The following is a 27,778-nucleotide window of genomic DNA, read 5'->3' as shown; positions in this document are numbered from 1 at the left end:
CAGCCAGGGGGCTTGGGTTCAAGTCCCAGCCCTGCCGCTTCACGGCCTGGTGCGCACAGTTCTTTAACCTGCAGGGCAGTGAGCTGGGGAGTTACAGGAGACATGAGCAACAGCACTACTAACACTACAACGTGTAATGCCACCATTTATTACTTTTTTATTGCATTAAGAAAGTGATTCTATTTCTAGAGACGGAACAGCATCATAGAGACATTCTCAGGAGAGAATCCCCTTTGTTCCCAAGCCTCCTTTGTGACCGACTTTAAACTCGCTCACCTGCAGAACGGAGATGGCCTCAAAGCGGAGGGGGAGTCAGGGCCCTCCGCTGAGACCCATGTTTCCCCCGCCTATGCTGTGGCTTCCCCGCCTGCCCCTGGCTCTGCACCGGCTGCAGGGAGACGCACCCCTGCACCACAGAGGGAGCAGGCGGCCTTGGGACGGGCCTTTGGCTTTTCAGAGGCCTTGCACACTGCAGTCCCCGGGGAGCTCCACGGGGACCGGGTGGGGCAGGGAGGCTGGGGGTGGGAGGGCAGAATCCAGCAGGGCCCTGGATACTGACAAAATGGCCACAGCTTTGAGCTCTGGCTCCACCACTGTGTGACCTGAACAAGGTACACGTCTCTGGGCCTGCTTCCTCCTCTGAAAAGAGAAATGGCAATCCCAGCAGACAACCCTGGGGGCACCCCCCTCCCCGAAGGCGGAGAACACGCGTGAAATAGTCTAACTCAGGCCTTGGGCCGGTCTGACCCTTCCCCTGTGTCTACAGAAACAGGGCACATCCCCAAAGCCCTTGGCCTCCCAGAGTGCTGGGTCTCTGCCCTCTTGGAGCCACTTTCCACGCTCCTCTTTCGAGCAAGTGCCCACTGCCTGACTTGGGAGCCCTGCTTGCTACGCGGCAGCCAGCAGAGCCCCATCACCCGTTGGAAAGACTGTCCACCTCAGCCGGCCGCCCCCCGCCCCCCGCCCCAGTCCTCCCCGGCACCAGCACGGAAACACAAGGCCGATACTGGCTCACCCGACTCAGGGCCTGACAAGAGCAGCCACCACAGCAGCCCAATCACGCCCCCCGCCCCCATCTCCTACGTACCCACCTCTGGGGAAGCCCAGGTGCCCGGCCCACTCTCCTTTGGCAGCTCCAGGACCAGTGCTTCTCCTAGACCAGCTCCCTCGGTTGCCTGCCACCCACCCCGCACCCTGTGGTCGTCCCAGACCCCTGATGCTCCCCTGGTCTTCCTGAGCCCTCACCACTGACAACTAGGGCAGGTCCAGGAATGGGGCCCAGGGTTCTACTCTGGATCTAGGAGCACAGGGCTGAGAGGCTGGAGAAGGGGAGAAGCCACCACTCGGAGGTGAGGGGCACTTGTAGCAGCCACAGGCTATTCCAGGGCAGGCAGTGGCAGGAGGAGGGGTGGCCTGAGAGCAGTGTCTGTTGGGCCTGGGACAGTCGGGGTGTGCACGGGACCCTTCTTCCCGTTCCACCGCGCACTGCTGCAGGAACCCTCGGCGGGGCTTGCAGGCTAGCCACAGTTCCACACTTGGGCCCTTTGTTCTGAGCAAGTGACAGTCCTGGCTGAGGCTGCCAGGGAGGGAGTGGCCTCCAGCCTGCTGTGCAAGGTGCAGAACACAGGTCCAGTCTGCATTTACACCCGCGACAGCCCCGAGAGCTGTGGGATAAAGTCTGATGCAGGCTGAGGACAGGACACCCACTGGCCACCATGGCCCAGGCAAGTATTGGGAAAAGGCTAATCCCTGTCCCGCCCCAGCACTGGATCCCTCATCCCCACGCCAGGCCCTGCTTGGGCTGCACTTCCCGGCTGTGCTATGGTGCTGTCATCACGCTCTGCTCGCCATGGTCCACGCTCCAGAGGCGGTAAAACTCTGCAAAGTCCACATAGGGCTCCACACGGCCGTCCTCGCCGGGCGGGAGAGAGTGGGCGGGCCGGGAGCGGAAAAGGCCCCCGTCGGAGCTGGAGCTGCTGCTCTGGGTGTGCGTGTTGGTGGACTGCAGGGTCAGGGTCGGGCTCTGGCTGTGGGACCACAGGAGGGGGACAGTCAGGGGCAGCTAGGTCAAGGGGGCCTTGGCTTCCAGGTGGGGACAGCCCTGCCTCTACCAGCCCCTCAGGCTGCAGGCCATTCTGGGAGAGGTGACCATAAGAGCAGGCCTGGCCAGATGCTCTTAGAGACAGATAAAAAGTCAAATGTATTTTTAAAGCACTAGCTGCATGTGGCTACTTTAACTAAAGTTAAATAATAAAATGGAACACTTGGTTCAAATGCTTAGTAGCCATGTGTGGCCAACGGCTACTGTGTGGACAGCACAGACACGGAACATTCCCACCGTCAGAGGACGTTCCGCAGCGCAGCGCTGAGCCACGGAGTGTCCATTCCAAACTCCGCCACCCGTCCTGCGCTCATCACAGGCCGGCGGGCTGTCTTCCCCCAGGAAACCTTCCTCTGCCCCCTCCCTTTGCTGCCACCATGGGCCGCCCGGGCTGCTGCGCAGACGCTGGAGGGAGGCAAGAGGCTGACTGGGGCCAGGGGTTAGAGGTAGAGGAGGAGGGCGCATGTCCCGCCTCATCTGTGGCCACAGCAACCACACTCTACCTTGTGGACACAGTGGGAGGCTTCCTCTAGTCAGCTCGGAGGGGTGGTGCGGAGGCCACCCTGTCCTGCACTCAAGATGCCCACTGCGCGGCAGGCCCTGCCAGGCCGGTGGCAGCTGCGCTGTTAGCAGCAGCAACCCGGGCGCAGACGGAAAGGAAGGTGCTGGGTGAAGCAGAGGCCAACAGGGCCACTCCCTCCCCAGGGCCCTTCTAATTGGCCACATCCTGCTCAGCTCCATCCTCACCGTCCTTAGCGTGGGCTGGGTGTGGCATCTCTATTATTCCATGCAGGGCTGGAATGTGGAAACCAGATCCTGGTCCCCGGTGTGGGGGGCGTGGGGGGTGTGGGGGTGTGCATTCCATAGCAGTGAAGGGGTCAGCGGACTCCAAACCTGTCAGGCAGGTCTGCAGCTGGGGCCCTGCCCACACCCCTCACCCCAGGCTGCTGCCGCTGCCTCGCCCCTGACCCCCACCGCCTCTCCCGACCCCCACCTCCGCCGCCTTAAACTGAACTCACTTCTAAGCTAAAATTGGACATTTTAGTCAGAGAGCACAGGACAAGCCAGTACAGGCCAAAAATGTCCCCCAAGCATGGATACCACAGGAAGGCCACCCTCCATCACATACTCCAAAATGGGAGAAAAGGACAAGAGAACCTTCCTGTTGAATGAAAACTAGCTATGGGGCCCATGAGAAAACACAAGCAGCAGGTTGTCACCACCAGCTACCTGACTTTACACCCCGTCTGTCCCAACCCTGCCCCCTAACCTCCAGCCCATCCCAGCCCCAGATCCAACAGCGGCTGACCAGTACGGCTGTGCCTCCTGCTCAGCTTCCAGGGAGACCTCCCTCCCTGGAATGGAGCTGGGGGACTCGGGAGACACAGGACCCCAGGGCATCTGCCCCTCGGATACTCGGCCACAGGACTTGGCTCTGTGGCCATTTCCACCCAGGTAACCTGGGCTGTTCCCAGGACATGCCAAGAGGTGCAGGCCTGGCGGCGGGGGGCGGGGGTGGTGGTGCATGGGGCTTACTTGGTGAGGGTCGGGGTGGCTTCGTCCAGGGTGGGTGCGCTGGGGGCCCCGTTGACCATCTGGCCCTGGGAGGGCATGACGAGGGAGAGGGTCACGCTGGTCTTGCTGGTGCTCTGGGCGCTCGAGTAAGGCACGGACACGGGGTACACGCGTCCCCCTGCAGCTTTGGGCGGAAGACAGCAGTGGGCATAGGCAGCAGCTGAGGAGGGAAGCTGGGCTAGTGGGGGCAGAGCTGCCCCAAGGCCTGGCAGGGGTGGTGTCTGAGGGCTGAGAGCGTGGGTGGTGGCCATGCCTGGCCCCCCATGGCTCCCCAAGCCCCAGTGTGACCCCACCCCCAGCCCTTGGGACAGCTTAGGAGGAGTGTTCCTTGGCAGACACTCTTTCAGCCAGGCCAAGACCTCCTTTCAGCAGGAAAGCCTGCTGCTGCTCAAAGCAGGAACAAAATCGAGTGCTTGAGCTGCCTCAGTGAAAGGGTTACTGCCCGGCTTCCCATGGACGCTTTAATCCAGAGGATAAGTTTGCTCCTAGTGGAGGCTGACCCAATAAAAATACGGTCGCAACAACAACAAGCAGAGGAACTCCAGCAACCCTGGCGTCCATGGGAGAACAAACCCATCTGTGGACGCCTGGGCTCTAAGGTTTGCTTGTTTAAAAAAGGAAAAGAAATGCAGGCCTCAGGAACTGAAGGCCTTAACACTAAGCAGGCCTTAACACTAAGGAGCACAAGAAAAGAACAATCACCTCTTTTCCCAGGCGACTTGGTTTAAGAATTAAAATGGCAGAAAGTCTGTTTATGAGTTGTACAGTAAAGGAAAAAAAACAGGTACAAAGTAAAATGTCATCCGTCTACCCCCCAGTTCCTACAGTGTGGCCCAGGGACAGACCAGGCTTTGGGGCCTGACCGTCTGTCCAGATGCCCAACCACAACTAGGCACCTTCTTTCTTAAGCCTCAGTTTCCTCTTCTGAAAAATGGGTGTGCCACCTGTCTCTAGGGTTGATGAGGACTAAAGGAAGTAACAGCTAATGCACTTGGCACATAGTAGGCCCTCAACCAGTGGCAGCTCTCGTGTCTATTACACGGCCTTGTGGCTCTGCAAATTGCTTGTTCACACACTCAGGTCTTCAGGAGGGAGCCAGGGCAGGTGGAATTATCCTCATTTTACAGACAAAAGGCAAAAATCAGCACACAGCTCAGAAAGGCTGAAAGTCAGGGAGCCTGGACTAGAACCACACTAAGCCAGGCCTCCCGACTCCATGTCCATGCCAAGCAGCAAGGCCACTGCCTCAGCTGCTCTGCACCCACCTCCAGCCCCCCACGGTGTCCACAGGCACGGCCAGTCCACACAGCACACCTACCTGGGGCCGGGGTGGGTGTGGGCTGGCTCATTTCGCCCAGGGGGTAGCCGAAGTTCCTCACCAGCAGGGTCATGTCCTCGTGCCGTGGACAGAACTTGGCACGCTCCCCACCACTGGCGAAGGTGTCTCCGTGGATGCGCTTCACCCGGTCAACCACAGCCTGGGCCACTGCGTCCAGGGAGGTCTGCTTGGCAAACTCAGTGTCAATCATCGCAGCAATCTCCTGGAGGACGGAGGAGCAAGAACCTGGTGAGGAACAACTGGAGGCCCAGGACTGGGGCCGTAACTCCAGAGCTCTGAGTCAGGAGACTCGAGAGTCACCGGCCCCACAGGTGGAGGAAGTCCCTGCCAGCCAAGCTTGCAATCTGGGATTTTCAAGGTATTCAGGATAATCTTTCCAGAACTTTCTCATTAGAAAAGGCATATGACCCTGCAATCTCTCTGATTATTGGTTTCCACACCTCTAAAATGGGGATAATTTGCACCTCACTGAGTCACTATGAGGACTGAATAACACAATGGATGCAGGAGCACTCGGCAGACTATTAATAAGCCCGGTGTAGACTGGCGTTATTACCAAGCTTTCTCTCCTGGAACAAACTCCAGGCATTTTGTCAGGATTCATTCTGGGGATATGGAATGCAGACACGGTCCCTGCCCTCAGAGAAGTCACTGTCTAGTGTAAAGATGTTTCTGGACTTAGGACGGGGCTACGTCCTGATAAACCCATCAAGTTGAAAATGGCATAAGCTGAAAGATGCATTTAATACACCTAACCTACTGAACAGCACAGCTTCGCCTAGCCTGCACTCAGCACACTTACACTGGCCTACAGTTGGGCAAAATCACCTAACACAAAACCTATCTTATAATGAAGTATTGATTATCTCATGTAATTTATTGAATACTGTACTAAAAGTGAAAAACAATGATCGTATGGGTACCTGAAGTACAGTTTCTACCAAATACATATCACTTTCACACCATCATAAAGTGGAAAAATCCTAAGTTGAACTATCACAAGTCACAGACTATCTGTATTCTAGAACCTAGTAAGTAGAAGCCACTGGATAATTCTATTATGAAAACCAAAAAGAAAAAAACAAAAAAAGGAAGGAAAAAATCACATCGACAGATCAGAAACACAAACAAACAATGCTCTGTATGATGGCTGGCCTAGTCTCTTAGAGGTAGGAGGGCAGAAGCAGGTGACAGGAAATGGCTTGGACATGGCTGGCGGGGGGTGGGGGGGGTGGGGGGAGCAGTTCCATCGCTAACCAGCTATGTCACCTCAGGCAAAACCCTGAATCCCATGGGCCCCAAGCCCCTGCCCTCTGCGTTACAGGCTGCTGGAAGGAATGATAAGATATAATAGGTGAAAAACGCAACACAGGGATCAGGGCATAGTTAGGCACTTAAAACTTTTTCTTCCTGATTTTTAATTAAAAAAGACAAAGCAGAAAAGGTTATCTTCCTATAAGAATCACAGACGAAGAAAGAATACAACAGGAACTTTTCTTAGCCACTCAGCAATCCAAGGTTAGATACAGGCAGCTTCCCTTCAAAATCACCCCTGCAGTGACTGCCTCAAGGTCATGCCTGGGTGACAACGGTCGGCTGTGTATACTCCAAGGTGCAGGAAAAATAAGCAGCTTCCATTGGCCGAGGATCTACGTTTACCACACCTGACCTTAGCACACTCCCACAAATGCAGACGTTACCATCCCCACTGCGGAGTGAGGAATGGTCAGCAAATCACCTGCTGCCCAGAGAGGGAAGCGAAGCCCCAGGGCAGGATGTGATGGACTGTGGGACTTACGAGTCAGCCAGGGAGCCATGCAGCAGGCCACACCCCTTTCTGGGCTCTCCTCCTAGCCCAGGCCTCTTCCCAAGGGGCCCAGAGCAATGCCATGCCCATGGAAATTCACTTCCACCTCACCCTCTTCCCTGAAGGCCTCACTCGGGCCCTGGGGACCAACATTGCTTCAAGCCCAGAATGAGCAAAGTTTTTGAGTAAGTGGGTATTTTCAGAGCTCTGGGCTTTTCCTTCTCCCAGCCTTTTTTATTTTTTGTAGAGATGGGATCTCACTGGTCTTGGACTCCTGGCTTTAAGCAATCCTCCTGACTTGGCCTCCCAAATTGTGGGATTACAGGTGTGGGCCACCACTTTGAACCCAGAGACAGAACTTGAGAATCAGAGCTCCCAGTGGCCAGGGAGCCTGCAGGTCAGCCATGCTCCGCAGCCGCTGGCTCACCCAGGCCCAGCTCACCTGGTTGGCCTGCCCAGGCCCGTGGGCTGCCTCCAGGGCCTTGTACAGCCCCTCGGACATCAGCACCAGGAAGCCGGTCACCCCGTCCAGTGGCTGTGCACCGTGGATTTCTGGCTCTGCAATGATTGGTTTGGACTTGGCAGCACTATGGGGAGAGAGTGGAGGGAAGAGCTTTGCTTGGAATGGCCCCAGGTGGATGCTGATTCTGCTGAGGGGAGGAACCTGTACCCAGAATGTAAAATAAAACACACAACCTGATGAGAGGAAAAGAAATAGGGGAAAGAGAAAATCAGAAAACACACTTGTCTTCTTACAGCAGCTACTAAAACAAAACTCAGAGGAGCCAGAAAAATTGGCAGGCAGCTGAGGTCATGAGGGCAAAGGTCAAATGCCTCATTCTGGCCAGTTCTGCACCTCCTGTCCACAGAACCTGGGCAGTGGCAGGGCAGGGCATGGGCTAGCAAGAGGGAGAGGTTACTTTTTAAAAGACCGTTCGTCTTGCTATCACTTGGGCTCCCCTAAAACAGGTGTCCAAGCCAACTAAGACCCCAAACACACTCCTACCTGCACAAGAATCATTATTTGCTGATGTGGTGTCAGAGTCATTGAATGTCAAAAAGTTCCAACACATGTAAGTACACAGGGAGGTGAGTATACAAGGAGTTCCTGGCAACAACGCTCAGAAGAGTAAAGTCTGCAAACATCCTGAGGGTCTGTCAGTAGGAGCCGGAATCCTACCGACAATTGCGAAGAATGATGTCGCCCGGTTGTAAGATGTGCAGGAACAGAGGGATGGGCATCTTTTTTTTTTAATTTTTATTTTTTAAAGATGAGGTCTCACTCATCTCACACTTGCCCAGGCTGGAGTGCAGTGGTGTGATCTTGGCTCACTGCAGCCTCAAACCCCTGGGCTCAAGTGATCCTCCCGCCTCCCCCACCTGGTGGGACTACAGGTGCACACCATCATGTCTCGCTAATTTCTAAAGTTTTTTATAGAGATGGGGTCTCTCTGTGTTGCCCAGGCTGGTCTCAAACTCCTGGCCTCAAGCAATCCTCCTGCCTTGGCCTCCCAAAGTGTGGGATGGGCCAGGGATGGGCATCTTTACTGACAACAATGAGGTGTGTATAAACGTATCCCCAACTCATCAAGTTGTATGTATTAAATATGTGCAACTTTGTGTATGTCAGTCATATCTCAAGGTTTAAAAAAAAAAAGAAAGTAGCTCTTACTTCACATGCCAATAGAAAAAAAAAAAAGAAAAGAAAAGCAAAGAGGGAGGGGCAGGACACTGGGCAGGGAGTGGAGCATCTGTGGGTGTCCTGAAGAGGATGCCTGTGCCTGAGACCCCACGAAACACACGCATGTGTGCATATGTGCACGTGCACAGAGGTCAGAGGGCAGGATACACAGAAACTAGCAGCCCCCGGGGAGGGAGTCCTGGTGTGGGGTGGGAAGAAGACTCCCTCTCTCTGTATAGATCGCAGCACTGTTTGAAGCATTTTAAACCACAGATGACTTTCCAATAAAGCAAACAGAACCCCACAAAATAGGGATAAAAGTTCTCAGCTCAGTTCTCTAAATCTTGGGAGGGTAAGGAGTTTTAACATGTGCTTTCTAAGCCACAAGACCTGGCCTTTGCTGATGGGGTCTTTGGCATGATTCCTCCAGGGCTCTGGCCATGACTTTAAATGCCACAACTGGCATCACGCAAGTACACATGCGCATCTCCCAATCAGCATTTCACACACAAGCTAGCCGGCGGTTAAGGACACAGGCTCCAAATTCAGGCCGCCTGCCTTCAAGTCTGCCTCGGTCCATTACTGGCCCTCTGATCCGGGCAGGCTACCTTACGTCTCCATGCCTCAGTTTCCTCTCATGAAAACGCCTTTGGGGCGGTGATGGTAACTACCTCGTGGGTCTGAGTAAGGAACGAATAACAGAATGTACATATGGAACTGTGACCAGGCTTGGCACAATAAAAACTCATAATTATCATTGCTGTCCATTTGGCTGCTGCAAGCACTTGAGTGATACCCAGAATGGAGGTGTCCTTGGAGGGAAGTTACAATTTGTCTCACACCTTTGCCCTAGCCCCAACCATGGGCAGCACCGACCAACAGGCCTCTGGTCCGTCCATCCCTGTCCATGCCAGGCACCTCATGCCAACGCTGGCTTCTCCGGCCAGGCCCTATGGCACTGTTGCTGCCCCTGGCTTTAGCCCAGCTCCCCAACTTGACTCCTTGCCAGCCCAGCTCTGTAGGATCCCAGCTCCTGGCCTGCCAGACCCAGGGCCCGCCCCACACCAACCTCCCTGGGAGGAAGAAAGAGTCGCTTTGGGATCTGAATTACTTCAGTTGCACCTCTGTTGCTGGACCCTAAAATCTGCTTCTGCCCTGGGCCTCTGATCTTACAAATGAACGGGGGACAGCGGGGCTGGCACCTACCTGAGCAGGTCAATGTCCGTGTAGCCGTATTTGACCTTGTAGTCCCCGATGCGCCTGGTGCTCTCCTGCCCACAGATGATCCCCACTTGCTTGATCTTTCCTGCGTCCAAACCTGTCAGAGGAGGAACGACGCAACAATCCCATTCCTTGTTCATAAAGAACAAAAAGAAGGGGACAGGGACATATCCGTGAAAACCAGGCAGTGAGGACCCACTGAATAGTAAAGGAAGACAACACCAGGGCACCTTGGAAAGCAGCTGACCCAAGTCCCCAAGGTCCTCAGTCCCCATCCCCATCAGGACACCCCCACCCAGAGCCCCCTCCGGCGCCCAGCACTGCCCTGGGTCTGCCTCTGCCCCCAAGGGCCCCCAGAAGGGAGGGAGAGGCTACTATGGCAGCTGGAATCGCAGGACTTCTTTGGCCTTTCTTGGTCTCCACCAACAACCGTGAGTAACTGCTATGTGCCAGGTACTCTAGGAAGCATTTTACATGAACCAACTCTTTTAATCCTCACCACACCACACCACATCCTCATTACACAGATGAGGAAATTGAGGCACACAAAACTTCAGTAAGTTCTAGTCACCAACTAGTAAGCAGCAGAGCCAGGATCCAACCCAGGCAGGCTGGTCCCAGAGCCAAGGTCACAGCCCCTGTACTCCCCGCCCCTGTCTACCCGGACAACAGAGGAAGGGCGAGGGCGAGCCCACGGGGGCTGGGCCCACTCCCACCGACCCCCACCAGGCATTCCCCCCACTCACCCAGCTGGGAGAGGCGGAAGAGCTCATCCTCGTTCTCTGTGGTGTGGTCCACGTTCAGCTGTGTCACCTGCAACCCGTCCACCGTAGATTTGCATAAGAGTGCACGGTTCGTACCTGCAGCAGAATTTGAGCAGCTAAGCAAAGACCAAGGATAGGGAAAAATAGGACACATTCAAAAGACAGAGAGAGAAAAGCAGGCATCTCACACAGGGAAACACGACAAAAGAGCAAAAGAGGCAAAGAACACTGGGGACAGTCACCAGTGAGGGGCAGCTGATGATATTAAGGAATTAGGTTAAACTTCTGCAGCCTAATCCTAGGATAATGATTTTAATAAAAAAGACCTTTTCTCTAGAGGTATATGCTGAAACATTTACAGATAACATGACAGTGTCTGGGGTTTGCTTCAAAATAATGTGGGGACCAAGGGCTACAAATGAAATCAGATTGGCTATGAGCTGATAACTGGGGTTGGGGATTGGCACGTGGAAGTTCATTAAATACTACTCACTCCATTTTTTGATATTTTGGAAGCTTTTCCACACTGAAATCTTAAGGAAAGGAGGAAGAGTAGGAGGGACCTCGCCAGTGGGGTCTCTACAGAGTTCCTGTGGTAACCCTCACCCCGCAGCCTTCTCTGCTTCCCAGACAGCCCCTCCTTTGCCCACAAATCCCGATGTCCGTGTCACAGCCCCACCCCGCAGCTGCTCATGGGGACGCCAACTGGGTCTTCCACAGCCAGGTAGCCTTTTCCAGAAGCAGCAGCCACTGAGGCCACCCAGAGATGGGATACAACTCGCCCATGGCCACAGTCAGAGGCAGAGTGGGGACTAAAACCAGGACACCTGCCTCCCATGGCCTCCTTTCTCCCTTCCAGCTGGGGCTGAGACACTCCTATGCAGTGAGGAGGAAACATACCCAACGGCCTCAGGAGACTCTGGCACTAATGCTTCTAAGTGTCTGGAAAGCACATCGCCAAATAACACACCAACCCCTGCGGCTGACGTCCTCTCCCCCAGCCCTCACTGCCCGCCCCGGGACAGACGGGCAGCTCACCGACATTGGCGACGTAGAGTTTATTGTTGAGAAGAACGGCCACGACGGCCATGGCCCCTCCTGAAATCTCCCTCTCCAACACCTTGAGTCTCTCAAGGATCTTCTGGTACTGAGGAGGCAACTGGTGCTGAGGGACACCCTAGAACCCATCACCAGAGAGGTCAGAGCACATGGGGGCTTGGGACGATCCCACAAACCCTCCCCTCCCTTAAGAGCAAGGCTGAAGCCCGTGCTGCAGCTCCAGGGCAGGTTCTTCCAGGAGAGCCGGAGATGACCTAACTCGGAGAACCAAATTGCAGAGGCCGGCTCTGCAAGTGCTGGTGGGTGATGTGAGCAGGTGAGGGAACAGGCTGTGGACCGATTCAAGTCAAAGGCCCTGGAAAGGTCTCCACCTATCACGGCCCACCCAATGCTGAGCCTCAGGGTGAAGCTGCCCACCGAGGGCCAGGGAGGCCCCTCAAGTGGAAACCTATTGCCACTCGCCAGCGTCCCCCAGCAGGAACTGTTCCCGTAACTCCTGCTGTTCTGGCCCAGTTATGTCAATGGCCTGCAAGTGCAAGGCAGATGAGTCCTTGCTCCCAGCAAAAGCAAAACCAGGCCTTGACTTGCTTCTCCCGGGGTGCAGGCTGGGGACATTACCTCCGGCAGCTGGGACTGGAGGCTCGCCTTCTCAGCCAGGGCATCATCGATGGACTCCAGGAAGCTTCTCTCCACCACATCAAAGGCCTGGGGGGTGGGAGGGTGCAGAGGACAGGGCAAAGGCTGGTTCAAAACACCAGTGTCACCTGATGCTCAAATGCTATTAATAGAACAGCAACAAAGTCACTGTATTCCCTGCAGGGCCTCATGTGATGGGGGCCTTACACGCAGCACTTCTGCCCCTGGGCCGGCACTGCAAAGCACCTGCTGCTTCCTGCAGACCAAGGTCTTCGACAAAGACCTTCCGCCCCAGAGGGTGGGCACACTGCACAGGTGGCACTGCAGAGGGAGCAGAGGCAGAAGACCGCACAGAGGCCACGAGCACAGTCTTGGCACAGACCACCTGGTGTGAACTGCAGCTCTGCCGCCTCAGCCTCATCTATGCGACGGAGATAAGTGTTGTTCTGAGGGCAAAGTAAGTTAATCCACCCTTAGCACAGCAGCTGGCTCCGAGAAGCTGCCAGATCAGTGACAGCTCGTGGTAACTACAACCTCTTCCTGAGAGGCTTCTGTCACATCCTGCTGGCCCCTGGACACTGGTGACACTGACACCTTCCCCTGGGTGTGGGATCTGCTGAGCATGACTGGCACAGGAGCACAGGGGCCACAAGGGTAGGAAGAGGCTGAGATCACTGTTCTTGAGGACCAGGAATCCATCCTCTCAACTAAAACAAAGTGCTTCCAGACATGCTTTTAAAAGGGGATGCCAGGAGGAAAACCCCCAAACTGGAGCAAGCAGAAAGGACTGGCCAATGAGGGCAGCAGCCAGTCAGAGGTGGGGAGGCAAGGTCTCTTCCCCAATGCCCAGGGATGCTTTCAGCCCCTAGAGGCTGAGCACCAGACCACATTCAGAGGAAAGAGATGGCTCTAAATGACCCCATTTCTACCAGGCCCTGCCCTGCCCCCACTGCACAGCTCTGTCCAAACTGACATCCCTAAACTCCCCTTCCTCCAGCAGTACCCCCTTCAGAGCCAACCCTGCCAGCCGTGGAAGGCCTGCTGCTTGCCCTCTGGTCCTGGACTCCTGGGGAGGGCAGCCCCTGCCCCTGGAAGCTGCTCCCAGAGCTGTTCCTCTGCAAAGGCTGGTTCAAAACACCAGGGGTGTTCACCAGGGGTGAAGATGCCAGCAGGATCTTCAGGCTAACCCTGGCAACATTTTATAGTCGCAGGGCCGGAGCTCCAGGAGAACGGCGGGGGAGACATGATTCGGCTGGGTCCCCGCTAGCCCCCCAGCACCATTACCTGCAGCAGCACACGCCGCACATCGGCCTCAGTGTGCTCAGCGTTGAGCTGGCCCAGCAGGAGCTCTGCAGACAGCCGCTGGGCCACAAAGTTGGTCACTCGGTTGCCATCGTAACCATTGAAGACCCCATACAGGAAGCAGTTGTTCTCACTCCTAGCAGAGGCAAAGGGCAGGAGATTGAGACAGGAGGCTCAGAGGTGGAGGGGGAAGAAGTCGGGGAGACTGAAGATACAGCAGCTGTGGCTTCAGGTGCCCACCTAGTCTCCCCACCTCACTCTGGCTATGACCTTCTGGATGCTCCTTCCATACCCCCCATTGTAGCAGACCCTCAGCTGGTCTGAAGTCCAGCTGTGGAAGGGACAATAAGGGAGGCCACCTCCCAAGGTCCACATCTCACCAGCAAGCCCCATACATGACAGCAACAAGATGGGTGCCTTTCCTTGCTTGCAAACCAACTTTCTGTGCCCAGGAGAGCAAGACTGGCACGCACACCTGAACTTGAGCCAGTTGTCCTCTGGCGGGTGGCTCTCAGTGCCCTTGCCATCAGCAGAGTAGCTGCGGTTGGAGGCTGAGCCAACCCCAGAGAGGTGGCAGAGCGGCAGGTCGTCCGTCCAGCTTGGCTGCTGCTCCTGGAGGAGGACACCAGAAACTGTCAGGCACCACCTCTTCCCCAGGGCAGACCCCATCTCACCTTTTTCTTCACCAACAGAAACCTAGCAGGCCCGGGGCCCCACACAGAGGGTTCCACTTCCTTCTGGAAAAACATGATGCTTGTATGAACAGACACCTGCAGAAGGGTTTGCTATTTTTTGGCTAGTCCACAAACTGATTCCCCAGGAAACCTGAGAAAGACAACAGCGTTCCCAAATGCAAGGCTCGGCAATGGTTTCCAGGAGTGAGCTATGTTAGGAAACACCAGTGAAACACACACACAAATGAAGCAAACTCTCAGTAGGAAACTGTTTGGTGGCCTCACTTCCCATCACAGTGGCGCTGACTGCACAGTGCAAAGGAATCCCTTGGACACTGGTTAAAACTGCAGGCCCCAGCCGCAGAACGTCTGGTGCGGATGGAGCCCAGGACATCTGCATTGTAGGCAGCTCTTCACAGGTGATTCTCATTCAGGTGGCCACGGACCTAGCCTTGAGAAATCCGACTTAAAAGCTAGTCTCACTCCCTCTCCCTGGTAAGGGGCCTCCACCTGTTTTCACTCTGCCCCGGAGTCCTCTCCCGTCTCCCCTGCCAGTCCCAAATGCTTGCAGCCCAGTCCACAGCCTCCTCCCTCTTGTCTGTGATTCTCCATGTCCTTCAGGACTCTGGCTCAGGAGTCACCACCTCTAGGAGTCACCCCTCTCATGTCCCCCTCCTCCACCTCCGTTCCATCACCCCTGCCTGCCCGTGTCTGACTCCCATTCCACCCATGGGATCTAACAGGTGCTGAGCATAATCACTGCAGAGCTGTAAACGCACACAGACACAGCTGTCCAGGCCCTGGCCCAAACACACCGACTATGAATTTACTAAATCTCCTAGGGGTGCACCCTGAGCATCTATTTTTTTAAGCCCCAGAAATGACACTGCCAAAAGGCTCTGGTGCAATGCCTGCTTCTCACTGAAAGCTTGCCCCACCTCGAGCCTCCCACCTGAGAATAAGGCCTCGTTCACAAGGGCACTCCCAGAACCACCGTGTTGTACTAGAGCAAACTAAAATAGCTGGGAGAACCAAAGTCCAATTTCAAGGAAAATAATGAAAATTCGTATTAAAAGCTTTATTGAAACATTAAACACAGACAGTTTGTGCAACTTCTTACAAGTTAGTGGTAAGTTTTCAAAAAATGATGTAAAAGCCACTTTAACAGGCTTTTGCAATCAGATATGTAAAAAGCCTGTGGTTAGCTTCTGTGGCAAATTTCTTCTGCTGTTTACTTACATACTGACAGGGAGTGGACTTTATGAATTTTTTTCATTTTAGTTGTTTTTATGCTGCATTTATCTATTTTAAGGCTTTAGTTCTATACTTTGCACCTCAGAGCAACTTCTGCAGGGTACAAGAGTTTGTTTTATTTTCAAGTTGACATGTAGTAAAACTTCTTTGGGTGTGCAGTTTTATGAATGTTAACACATGTAAAGATCTGTGTAACTACTGCCACACGCTGGATACAGAACGACCCCATACCCCAAAACATTCCCGCACGCTGCCCCTTTGGAGTCACCCTCTCCCCTGACCCCCGGCGACCAAGGACCTGCTCTCCACCACTATGGTTTTGTCTTTTCCAGAATGCCTATAAATGAAATTTTGTATATTAATACATAACCTCTTGAGACTGGCTTCTCTTACTTAGCATTATGCCTTTAAGATTCATCCAAGTCGCTGCTTGAGTGCATCGATAGCTTGTCCCTCTTTATTGCAGAACAGTATCCCATTGTATGGATGGAGCACAGTTTGTTTATTCATCCACTGAAGGACATTTGGGCTGTGTCCAGTTTTTTACAATTATGAAGAGAGCTGCTATAAACATTCATGTTTTTGTGTGAATGTAACTTTTCATTTCTCTAGGGTAAATACCTAAGAGTGAGATTGCTGGGTCATATGCTAAGTATGTTTAACTTTATAAGAAACTGCCAAACTGTTTTCCAGAGTGGTCATACCATTTGCATTCCCACCAGCGATGCATGGGAGTTCTAGCTGTTTCTCGTCCTTACCACCACGTGGTATTATCTTTTAGTTTCTTTAAATTTATATATTCTAAGAGGTATGTAGGGATAGCTCATCGTAGCTTTAATTTGCGCCTATCTAATGGCTAAAGATGCTGAGCATCTTTTCATGTACTTATTTGCCATCTATATATCCTCTTTGGTGAGGTGTCTCTTTAAATCTTAAAATTTTAAATTGGGTTATCTTCTTAAAAATTGTGTTCTAAGAGTTCTTTATGTATTTTTGGATAAAAATCCTTTGTTGGATATGTGATTTGCAAATATTTTCCCCCATCTGTAGTTTGGCATTTCATTCACTTAACAGTGTCTTTTGTAAAGCAAAAGCTTTTAAATTTTGATGAAGTCCATTTTATCCATTTTGTTTTTTCATGGTTCATGGTTTATGGTTTTAGAATCATGTTTTTGGGTTTTTGTGGGTTTTTTTGAGAGAGGGTCTCACTCTGTTGCCCAGGCTGGAGTGCAGTGGTGACCACAGCTCACTGCAGCCTCGAACTCTTGGGCTCAAGTGATCTAGAGTACCTGGAACTACAGGTGTGTGCCACCATGCCTGGCTATTTTTTTTTTTTTTTCTTTAGAGATAGGATCTCACTATGTTACCCAGGCTGGTCTTGAACTTCTGGTCTCAAGCAATCCTTCCACTTTGGCCTCCCGAAGTGCTGGGATTACAGGCATGAGCCACTGCACCTGGCCTGGAATCATGTTTAAGAACTCTTTATCCAGACTCAGGTCACAAAGATCTCCTGTATTTCCTCCTAAAAGTTTTATAGTTTTACATTTAGATCTGTGATCCATTTTGAATTAATTTCTGTATAAGGCAGGAGATGTCGATCAATTTTTCTTTGTTTTTGTATACGGATGTCCAATTGTCCCAACATCATTTGTTAAAAAGACCAGCCTTTGCACCTTTGTCAAAAATTAACCAGTCATATTGTACAGGTCTATTTTTAGACTCTATTCTGTTCCATTGATCTATGTGTCTATCCCTCCACTAATATCACACTCTTGATTACTGTAGCTCTATAGTATTGGCTAGTGTGATTCTTCTAACTTTATTCTTTTCAAAATTGTTCTGGCTATTTGGGTTCCTTTGCCTTTCCATATACATTTTAAAATCAGCTTGTCTATATCTACAAAAAGTCTTGTTGGGATTTTAATTAGAACTGTTTTAACTTTGGGGAGAATGGACATCTTCACTATGTTGAGTCTCCCAATCCATCAACATGGTATGTCTCTACACTTATTTGTATCTTTTTGAGAGGACTTTTATTTATTTATTTTTATTCACACAATTTCACCACAAGGTCTGAAAAGCTACTAATGCCTTCTAATAGTCTTTGAAAATGGCAAATATGACTAAAATCTACCAATGGAAAAGAAATGGCAGCAATTCTGAAATTCTGCTCCGCTCCTCCTGACGACACCAGGCATTTAAAGCTTTCAGGTCAAGAAACAACAAAAGAAAAACTTCTTCACAGTAACATAAAATAGTTTCTAGTCTAATCTTGACTTGTCTTATTTTAAAGCTAAATAAATGTCTCTCTTAACATAAATGGGAATTTAAAGTCTTTGGAACCCACACGTGATTACAGTATATTCATTTAATACATACACTCATTCAACAGTATTTGCTGAGCATTTGCAAAAGGTAGCATTATTCTAGGTATTGTGGACAGAGCAGAGAAAACAAGAGGGCTCCTTGTTTGAAGCCACCCTTCCAGGGGGAGAGAGGCTTCAAACGTGCAATACAATAAATAAATACATAAGGCAATTTTAGACAGGGATATGTGGTATGGAGAAAACACACCAGAGTACAGGACAGAGAGTGATGGGGAGGGCTCTTTGAGATGAGGTGGTAAGAAAAGCAGACCTCTCCAGAAAGGTGAACTCTGAGCCAGACCTGAACAAACTATGGGGCAGCGGCTGTTCTAGAAAGTGGGGAAGCAGCCTTCCAGGCAGAGAGAAGGGCATGTGCAAAGACCCTCAGGTGGAAAAAAGGGTGTTAGGCTTGAGAAAGTGCAAGAATGCCAGTGTGGTCTCTGTAGTGACCAGGGCTCGAGGCCATGTTTGCATGTACGTATGCCCAGGTGGGAGGGCAGTCCAAGGCTTCTGGGCAGTGGTAAGGAGTTAATTGACAGGGAATTAATTATTTTTTCAAGGAACTGATTTGTTGCCAATCATCCTCTATGTCTCAGATCTGATTAGTATCTCTCCATTGCCAAGGAGCTCACAAAGGTCTCAGATAATCTGGCAAATATACTTCCAAAAGGAAGCTCCTTCTCTAGGGTCTGTCTCCCATCTCCAGTGGGAATGAAATTAAACATAAGATGAAGGAGAAGCACAAATGCATCTCCTCAGTCAGGAGTACCCCATGTCCTCCAACTGAAAAGAGGGGCCAAGAAGTCAATAATCAGCACCCCAAGGTGCCACAGGTGTTTTAAAGCATAGGAAGAAAAGATAGAACAATACAACTGTGTTGCCCAAGATGCAAAACTTGTCATGGAAGCTGCAATCACAGTACCTCCTCTACCATTATCTAACTCCCACAGGGACAGACACAGGCTTTCAGGGACTTAAATCTTTCCAGGTATACTTTCCAAAAACAAATAAATATCACTCAAGCAACTTACGGGCCCATTCAACATTGGAGATACTAAAAAGGCCAGTGAAACTGTCTTGCACAAGTAAAGGAGGAAACAAACTCAGGTGACTGAGGAACTTGCCATGTGAATGTGCTGTGGCACAGGAGCAACTCCTCTAGAGCATTTCACAATGGGAGCCCAGGACGCTGCTATCAAGAGTGGCTGATGTAGGCCGGGCGCGGTGGCTCACGCCTGTAATCCTAGCACTCTGGGAGGCCGAGGTGGGCGGATCGTTTGAGCTCAGGAGTTCGAGACCAACCTGAGCAAGAGCGAGACCCCATCTCTACTAAAAATAGAAAGAAATTATATGGACAGCTAAAAAATATATATAGAAAAAATTAGCCGGGCATGGTGGCACATGCCTGTAGTCCCAGCTACTCGGGAGGCTGAGACAGGAGGATCACTTGAGCTCAAGAGTTTGAGGTTGCTGTGAGCTAGGCTGACGCCACGGCACTCACTCTAGCCTGGGCAACAGAGTGAGACTCTGTCTCAAAAAAAAAAAAAAAAAAAAAAGAGTGGCTGATGCCGTTATGACTGCTGGACACTGCAGCCATACTTGGCTGATACAGGAATAACAAATCCTCTCAAATTAGAAAACCTGTGTGTATGACAGAGGTCAATATACTTAGCAAGTGCCTTATTCTTCAGTAAGTATATATGACTAGTATCTGGACACTTCTACACTGTTACGTACTTTTTTTGGAAATCTGATTTTTCATAATGTTGAGCTAGTTAATATTTTAGAAATCTATTATTTTATAAACTGGCAAATGGTATGTGGGTCAACGGGTATAGACTCCATGGACAACCTTTGTCCATTTTTTTATATAAACACAGAAGAGAACAGAACACGCTATTATATGTATACTGAACATGCTATTACATGTATATGTCAGTCAATCCTAATGCTAGCAACTGTCTTAGTGGGGAAACACAAAGAAGAGACATTCCCATTAAGATCAGGGCCACAACAAGGATGCCTACTCTGTTACTTCATACTAGAGATGTTAGTCCAGGCAATTAGATGAGAGAAAAGAATGAGAGCATAACAACTGGGAAAGAAGTAAAGCTATCTCTATTTGCAGAATGATATGAAAGTATACCTGGAAACCCTAAAGAATCAATGTCAGCCAGGCACGGTGGCTCACACCTGTAATCCTAGTACTTTGGGAGACTGAGGCAGGAGGATTGCTTGAGGCCAGGAGTTTGAGACCAGCCTGAGCAAGAGTGAGACTCTGTTTCAAAAAAAAAAAAGTCAACGAAAAACTAACTCAAACAATATAAGAAATCGGTTACGTAGCAGGATAGAAAATCAACGCACGAAAACAATAGTCTTTATATACCTAAATAAAAGGCGGGCATCTAGTCTCTACATGAAAACTCCTACTTGCTGTGAACTGAAATAACAAAGTCTCTTTCCTGTGAGGTTCTACCATGTCAGTCTCCCCCAAACTCCCGCAGAAGATTTTTCTTAAAAACCTAAATTTATATCAGTTGGATTATATCTTAATGCTTTCATCCCAGCCTTCCAGACTGTTGACATAGTTTTGAATCTCACCCTTTGACAGATTAACAATCTAACTCAGCTGTCTATCTCATAAAGATAAGACTCTCTATACAGTGTTCCAAATGACTTCTAAAAAACTGTGACCAGAACAAAAAGCATGGGAAGCTAACCCACTTTTGGCAGGAGGTAGGTGTCTGCACCAAACACAGGAGGGAAGTAACACCTCACCAAATGTTTGCCCTACTTAAAAAGCCAAATGTATCGTGGAAGCCTCAAATGAAGAGGCTGCTGACCCCAGAGGTACAGTCATAGAGACAAGCACACATTTCACAACAAACCAACTATTTATATACATGCACCTTGCTGAGCAAAGCTCTATTCATTTTACCTTGGCACTTTTTAAACATTAAGTTCCTAGCCAATCTGTCCTGTCCCTCTATTAAAATAAAGGAAGGAGAAATAAGAAGAAAATTACCCAAAGAGCTTATTTCAAAGTATCCATGGTTAGGCAGGCCTGCCCTTTTCTGTCTTTCCAAGTCCGACCCATCCCCAAAGGCCCTGCTCAAATCCAACCGGTGCCAGAGGCTCGTGTTTCCCAAACCTCAGTCATCCACTCACCATCTTCAAGAAATTATCCATTTCTTATTTTATCTTTAAATTGCCACATTTTCTTTTGCTCAAATGATTTCATTTTGAATGTAAACTTTTCTAGTATTATAAAGCGGAAGACCAGTATTACTTGCCATATCTAGAGGATAATAAAAAACAAAAACAAAACAAGGTTATTCAATTCTAGCTGAACCCATTACCTGTTATAGACTCTGAGCTACAGCCTTATTTTATGTTATCAAAAAAGGGAGATTAGCAAGTACCAGAAAGGCGTTAAGGAAATACTAGGAGGACCAAACCAAGTCTTTCTCTTGATATCGTTAGAAAGTTTGAAAGACACCTGAAAAGTACATGACTACCTCAATTTGTACCTGACACATCCCAAACTACCTCCTTGTGTCTCAGACTCTGGGAAAACACTGCCCAAGGTCATGGAGCACCTTCCCTGAGAAATATATCCCAGTGGCCTCACCCCGTGTTTACTTGGCACCCCACTCACTGGCCACTAACCATGTGGCCTTGTGGCAACCCTCATGCTGTAGCCTGGTGTTGTTAATTAGACATCTTATTTCACTGATTTGAAAATCTACATTTTCCACATTTTAACATCTCTGGAGTTGGTATGTTACAAGTTAATTAGCAGTGCACTTTCTTTCTGAGCAGGATACAAAATACTAAATGTGTCCTTAAAATAACGGTGTCTTAGATCCAATGACTCATGGGCAGTTTCTCATATAATCTGGGTGCTCCTTCAGTGGAAGGCCCTGCCTGGAAAGTAGTCCCCACAGCATTTCAGACACTGATTCAATAACAAATGGCCAGAGAATTCCAGGAGGTTTTACCAATGCGAGAGTACTTGGTCCCCTCTGATTGTACCAGTGGACCTGAATCACTCTCGCACTGCTGTGGCTGGGTGAGCTTTGATCATATTCTCCCACCTTGTTCCACCTCCATGTGGGATTATCCATACCAAGCATCCACTGCTGATTCTATTAAAACCTACCAGACTGCCAAGTCTCTCGCTTCCTTCCTCCACATTTCTGAAGAATTTTCGGAAAGGTCATGCATTTTCTATTCACACAAACCACCCACCTCTCCACCCCTGCACACACTGATGCATACTTTCTCCCACGCCCCCAAATGCCAGGCCTGCCAGCACCAGCAGCGAGTGGTGCTTGAGCACAGGGTGAGTGAGTCTGCGAGAAGCTGAGAAGGGGGTGTCTCACACTAAGCACAGCCTCATTGCGGAGCCGTTTAAACACACACAACAGTGAACACAGAGGACTTTAACTCTTCCATGTCTTAAAAATTAATTGCTCACGAGAAATGTAACAGAAAATCTGGTAAAAAAGAAGGCTGTTTCAAAAGGCCTAACTTCAGCTGGGCGAGGTGGTTCACGCCTGTAATCCCAGCACTTTGGGAGGATGGCTTGAGCCCAGGAGTTTGAGGTTGCAGTGAGCTATGATGATGCCACTGCACTCTAGCCCAGGTAACAGAGTGAGACCCACCTCAAAACAAACAAACAAACAAAAATAACCATCTAATTTCCAAAATTCATGTCTTGGTACAAAAAGCTTCTATAGTGATCCAATTGTATTTAACCCATTAAGGGCTTTACAAATGCCTTGTGCACATATATTTAAGCGTTAGCTCCTGAAATACATACGTGTTCATGTCACATAAAAATAGTTCATCAAAGTCCTTGCACAGACTCACCTCAAACTCCTGGGCAGCAGAAGTGGACAAAGCATGGTTCCAAGTTCAGGTTACAGCTAGAATTATCAAATTATGGTACGAAAAGGCTGAGTGTTTTTGTGGTAAAAGCACCCGAATTCCTTAGAAGCGAAAAGGAAGCTCAGAATGTGAGAATGATGCCCCCAGGAAGATGGCTCAGGGTGGGAGACAACAGTTCTTTCTCTCCAAAAAGTTCACAAGGCCCCATGCTTCCTGCCATCTCTGACCTTCTGGATGACCCACGGCTCTGAGACCAACAGCACTCCTGGCCCCCACCTCTCCCACTGGAGTTTTCATCAAAGGTTCTCTGTGTCATCATCACAAAGAGAGTTCCTAATTCATTCTCAAAGTGGCTACTAACAATTGTGGGCACTTCCTGTGTGCTAGAGCAGCAGCTGAGTGGACGACATGGGTATAGGTGATGGTCTAATGCAGGGGTGGGGAGCCTGCGGCCTTAAGGCCACACGTGGACTTCGAGGTGTCTAAGTGGCCTTTTGACTGAATCCAAATTTTACAAAACAAATCCTTTTCTTTTTATTCACATATTTGTCTTTTATATTTTTATTTTTAAAATGAATGTATTTAAAATACCAAAGAAAAAATAAGTTTCAACAAAATAATCCTCCCAGACTGACTGGCACAATTAGCACATTAGTACTAGCCACAGGCTCAATTGATGGCTGCTATGCTCCTGATTTAGGTCTAACTTTCCCCGACTGACTGGCACCACTACCACACAAGGCTAGTTGGCCAGAGTTTATGGGGGTCAAGTACGCCAGTCTGTTATCAGCTTTTGACAACAGTGCACTGTGTTTCTGTTTGAAGTGGAATTTGTGAATAGTTGCACAGCTCGACAGTATTTTTTAATTCTATCTGCTGAACAGCCCATCGTGTCAAAGAAGACCAAAAGAATGCTGAAGGAAACAGAAAACAGATTTTTTAATGAGGATTGGGAATTGCAATATTACCTTGTTTCTGCTAAAGATGATTTGCTTGCCTTGTGATACTGCAGTATCAACATTAAAGAAATTCAGGCCGGGCGCGGTGGCTCACGCCTGTAATCCTAGCACTCTGGGAGGCCGAGGCGGGTGGATCGCTGGAGGTCAGGAGTTCGAGACCAGCCTGAGCAAGAGCGAGACCCCGTCTCTACTAAAAATAGAAAGAAATTATATGGACAACTAAAATATATATATACAAAAAATTAGCCGGGCATGGTGGCGCATGCCTGTAGTCCCAGCTACTCGGGAGGCTGAGGCAGTAGGATCGCTTAAGCCCAGGAGTTTGAGGTTGCTGTGAGCTAGGCTGACGCCACGGCACTCACTCTAGCCCGGGCAACAGAGTGAGACTCTGTCTCAAAAAACAAAACAAAACAAAAAAAAAGAAATTCAACGCTCATCATTATAACACTCATAAGGACCACAAATATTTTAAATTAGAGGGAGAAGCGCAAAAGATTGTATTGCAGAAATTAAAAGATGAAAAGCAAAAGCCAAGACAATTCTTTTAAGCAGCAATAAGACCAGGAAATAATGCCACTGAAACAACTTATACAGTAGCTTATACACTCAGGAAAAAAGGGAAGCCATTCAGTGATGTAGAAATTGTGAAAGAATGCATTGTCGAAGTTGTAGGATGCTTAGACCCCAATAACGTTTCAAAGCACAAACAACTGCCTCTTTCAAGGAGAACCATAACTGATTGGCAACATGAATTGGCCTTCAACTTAATAGAACAACTTCAAAAGGAAAATATATATTATTCAATTGCTTTGGATGAATCAACTGATACTACTGACTTGGGGCAGGTTTTATACTTCATTCAGGTCATAAAGATTTTCTTTGCCATAAAGAGTTACTCGCTTTGGGCACTCTTGGGAACAGAACGTGGGGAATAGATATCTTCAACAACTTTCAAGATAAATGTCGTGAAGTTGGACTGAATTTGGTAAATTTAGCGAGTGTGTGTACAGATAGTGCACCTTTCATGACAGGAAAACATGAAGGGTTTATTGCACAGACAAAAAAAAAAAAAGCATTAACAGATCCAGATGCTCTCATTTCTTTTCATTGTATCTTGCATCAGCAAAATCTCTGTGCTAAAGCTCCTATTTAAAGTGATACTTTGCAACAAGTTATAAATATTTGTAACTATATTTGTGCAAATGCAACACAGCATCATCAGTTTTGTAACATGCTAAAGTTGAACGATGAGGTATTCATATTTGCCCTATCATTCTAAAGTGCATTGGCTAATTACAGGGACAGGTGTTAGCCAAAATTTTATCTCTATAAGAATAGATAAATTTTATGAAGAACAGAATCAGCAATATGAATTATTTAAAGATTTCTATAGGAATGCTGCATTTCCATGTGACAAGTCAAATCAAAAGGACCTGAATATTTCTTTGCAAGGTAAAACTAAGTCTATATATGATATGTGGCAAAAAATCCAAGCATTTTGAAAAAAGCTATTTTTTTCAAAACACCTCTTTAAAAGGAAATTTTGGATGAACATTTTCCCCAGTTAGCAAAGTTCATTGATGAGCAGGATGATATTTGCAGATCATTTGAAGAATACACAGCTGTTACAGATCTATTAATTGGAGAATACAATGAAAGGTTCACTGACTTTGAGAATCATGACATCATCTCACTGCGTGATTTCAGAATAAAAAGAGAATCATGACATCACATTAAAATTAGCATTTCAGCCTCACCTAGTTATCACCAAGATATCTAAAGAACTGCAGATGGAATTGATTGAGCTCTCAGTAGATGACCATTCATTCATTCATTCATTCATTCGAGATAGCTCTGTTGCTAGGGCTAGAGTGCCATGGAATCAGCTCAGCTCACAGCAACCTCAAACTCCTGGGCTCAAGAGATCCTCCTGCCTCAGCCTCCCGAGCAACTGGGACTACAGGCGTGTGCACATTGCCCGGCTAATTTTTTATATTTTTAGTCGCCCAGCTAATTTCCTTCTATTTTTAATAGAGACGGGGTCTCGCTCTTGCTCAGGCTGGTCTCAAACTCCTGACCTCAAGCGATCCTCCCGCCTTGGCCTCCCAAAGTGCTAGGATTACAGGCGTGACCTACCACAGCTGGCCGTGGATGACATTTTAAAGTCATTGTTTGATGCTAAGAAAGATCCAATTGAAATATGGAAAAATGCAGTTGAATACCCACACCTTCAGCAACACGCCTGAAAAATGCTTTCTTGCTTTTCAACCACTTATTGCTGTGAATCTACATTCTCCTAACTAACCCAAATCAAGATGCCCTTAAGGTCACAAATGACTGAAACCCATCTAGAGGATCAAATGAAACTGCGGACCTCCATGCTGCAAACAAATACTCAAATGCTTTCCAACAGAAAGCAGACACAACAAAATCATTAAAACGCTAGTTAACTTTAACAAATAGTATTCAATTTTTGAAATTATTAAGTATATAGTTAGATTTTTACAAAATAATGTATATTATTAAGTGTATCTAATTGAAGTTTCTTGAATGCAGTCTTATTTGATTACAGCTAAATTAATGTGGCCTTCCAACATGAAAAGGTTCCCCACCCCTGCCTCACACCCATCTGTTGAATGCAGGTGTCCAAGCTACTCTCACTTGCAAGTCTCACACACTGCATAGACATTCCGACACCCTATGAGCAGGGATGTCCTATCCTCAGGAGGGCAGGCGGGGCTTTGTGTAGACATTCCTGCCTTCCCCTTGCTTTGCATCAAGATGCTATGTGTTTAAAGCTAACTATTCTTTTTTTTTCCTCAAGTGATCCCCCTGCCTCAGCTTCCCAAGCAGCTGGGACTACAGGCATGCACCATGCCTAGTTAATTTTTGCATTTTTTGTAGAGACAGGGTCTTGCTATGTTGTCCAGGCTGGTCTCGAACTCCTGGCCTCAAGGGATTCTCCCACTTCGGCCACCCAAAGTGCTGAGATTTCAGGCATGAGCCACCACGCCTGGCTGTTATTTTACAAATATTTACTGAGTGCCCAGCACATAGTGGTGGTGGATGCTGGAGACACAATGGTATGCAAGAGATCACAGATCAAAGTGAGTTTACTTTCTAGCACAGGAGGCACACAAGTCCAAAGGCAATTCTAACAGAGTGCCACCAGGAGGGAGGACCCAGGGGATCAGCACCCTACACTGGCAGGTCAGAGTAGGCCATAGTGCCAACTTGTGTGTGCATCTATGTGCACATGCATGTCAGGAGGGTGCAGGGGCTGGAAGACAGCGTCAAACTCATGAGGGTCCAGACTGGGGGTAGGGGTGAGCCTCAAGACAATCCTCCCACTCCCTGCTCTCACCTTAGGAGAAGGCAACTGAGGCTGAAAGAGACATAGTGAGATAGAGTCAGGACTAGAACCCAGAGGCCACCACTCCTTATTCCTTCAGTATAACCCAGAGGTTAAGGAGAGTGCTGGAATCAGACTGCCTGATTTTAACCCTGCCTCTGACACTCACCAGTTGTGTGGCCTTGGGCAAATGACCACCCCTCAGTGCCTCAGTTTGTAAAAATTCAATAACTATAGCATATCTCATGGGGCTGCTATGAAAATTAAATTTACAAATGTAAAGCAATTAGTACAATGCCTGGGGTACAGGTAAGCGGTGCACAAGTGGATGTTGCCATTATTATTATCATTGCACGACTGCTCGGTCCCGCGGTGGGCTTGCGACCCTGGCTGGCTCCGCTGCCGCGCCACGTTCCCTTCTGGCTGCAGGAGGCTCCCACCCTCAGCGCCTGGCTGGAGCGCCAGCTCGGCAGCCAGCGGCCCCGGCCCCCTCGACCCCCGGGGGCCGGGGCGGCAGCGCGCACGCGCGGGCCCACGGGGCCAAACCCGCCGCGAGTCTCGTGCGCGCCAAGCGCCCGGGCCTCGGGAGTGAAGGGCTAGTCCGAGAGGGGAGGGTGGAGGTCACACCTCGCCATGGAGAAGGAGGCGGTCCAAAAGCGGAGAGGGAGCCGTTCCTGCACCCGACAGCCACCCCGGCAGGGTCCCAACCCCTAGCCCGGAGAGCGGGCCGGTTCCTCACACTCTGCAGCAGGCTCCTCCTCTGCGCCGCCATCTTGGAGGGACCTCTGCGGGCGC

The 27,778-nt window shown here is 49.4% G+C and overlaps 1 protein-coding gene across 1 annotated transcript; it reads right to left on the bottom strand.

Moving 5' to 3' along the window:
- Nucleotides 1-91: 91 nt before the first annotated feature.
- TAB1 (TGF-beta activated kinase 1 (MAP3K7) binding protein 1) lies at nucleotides 92-27,778 on the bottom strand. The gene is made up of 11 exons (XM_069490054.1): nucleotides 27,723-27,778; nucleotides 13,961-14,097; nucleotides 13,468-13,621; nucleotides 12,166-12,252; nucleotides 11,527-11,665; nucleotides 10,471-10,584; nucleotides 9,710-9,821; nucleotides 7,265-7,409; nucleotides 4,995-5,217; nucleotides 3,638-3,800; nucleotides 92-2,027 (listed from the first exon to the last, which is right to left on the bottom strand). Exons 1-11 carry the CDS (start codon nucleotides 27,753-27,755, stop codon nucleotides 1,820-1,822), a joined length of 1,515 nt encoding a protein of 504 aa, XP_069346155.1. The 5' UTR covers nucleotides 27,756-27,778; the 3' UTR covers nucleotides 92-1,819.

The sequence above is a fragment of the Eulemur rufifrons genome, chromosome 16 (assembly GCF_041146395.1).
Source record: "Eulemur rufifrons isolate Redbay chromosome 16, OSU_ERuf_1, whole genome shotgun sequence".
In the NCBI taxonomy this organism is placed as follows: domain Eukaryota; kingdom Metazoa; phylum Chordata; class Mammalia; order Primates; family Lemuridae; genus Eulemur; species Eulemur rufifrons.
This window is presented reverse-complemented; position numbering and strand designations above follow the sequence as displayed.

What these genes read in the sequence shown, in the direction of transcription:
- TAB1 (XM_069490054.1), bottom strand. Translation starts at nt 27,755, where the DNA reads ATGGCGGCGCAGAGGAGGAGCCTGCTGCAGAGT. An exon ending in ACTCTACGTCGCCAATGTCG is followed by an intron (nt 10,585 to 11,526) that starts GTGAGCTGCCCG and finishes ATTCTGCTGCAG; the next exon opens with GTACGAACCGTGCACTCTTA. An exon ending in CACACCCACCCCGGCCCCAG is followed by an intron (nt 3,801 to 4,994) that starts GTAGGTGTGCTG and finishes TTCCGCCCAAAG; the next exon opens with CTGCAGGGGGACGCGTGTAC.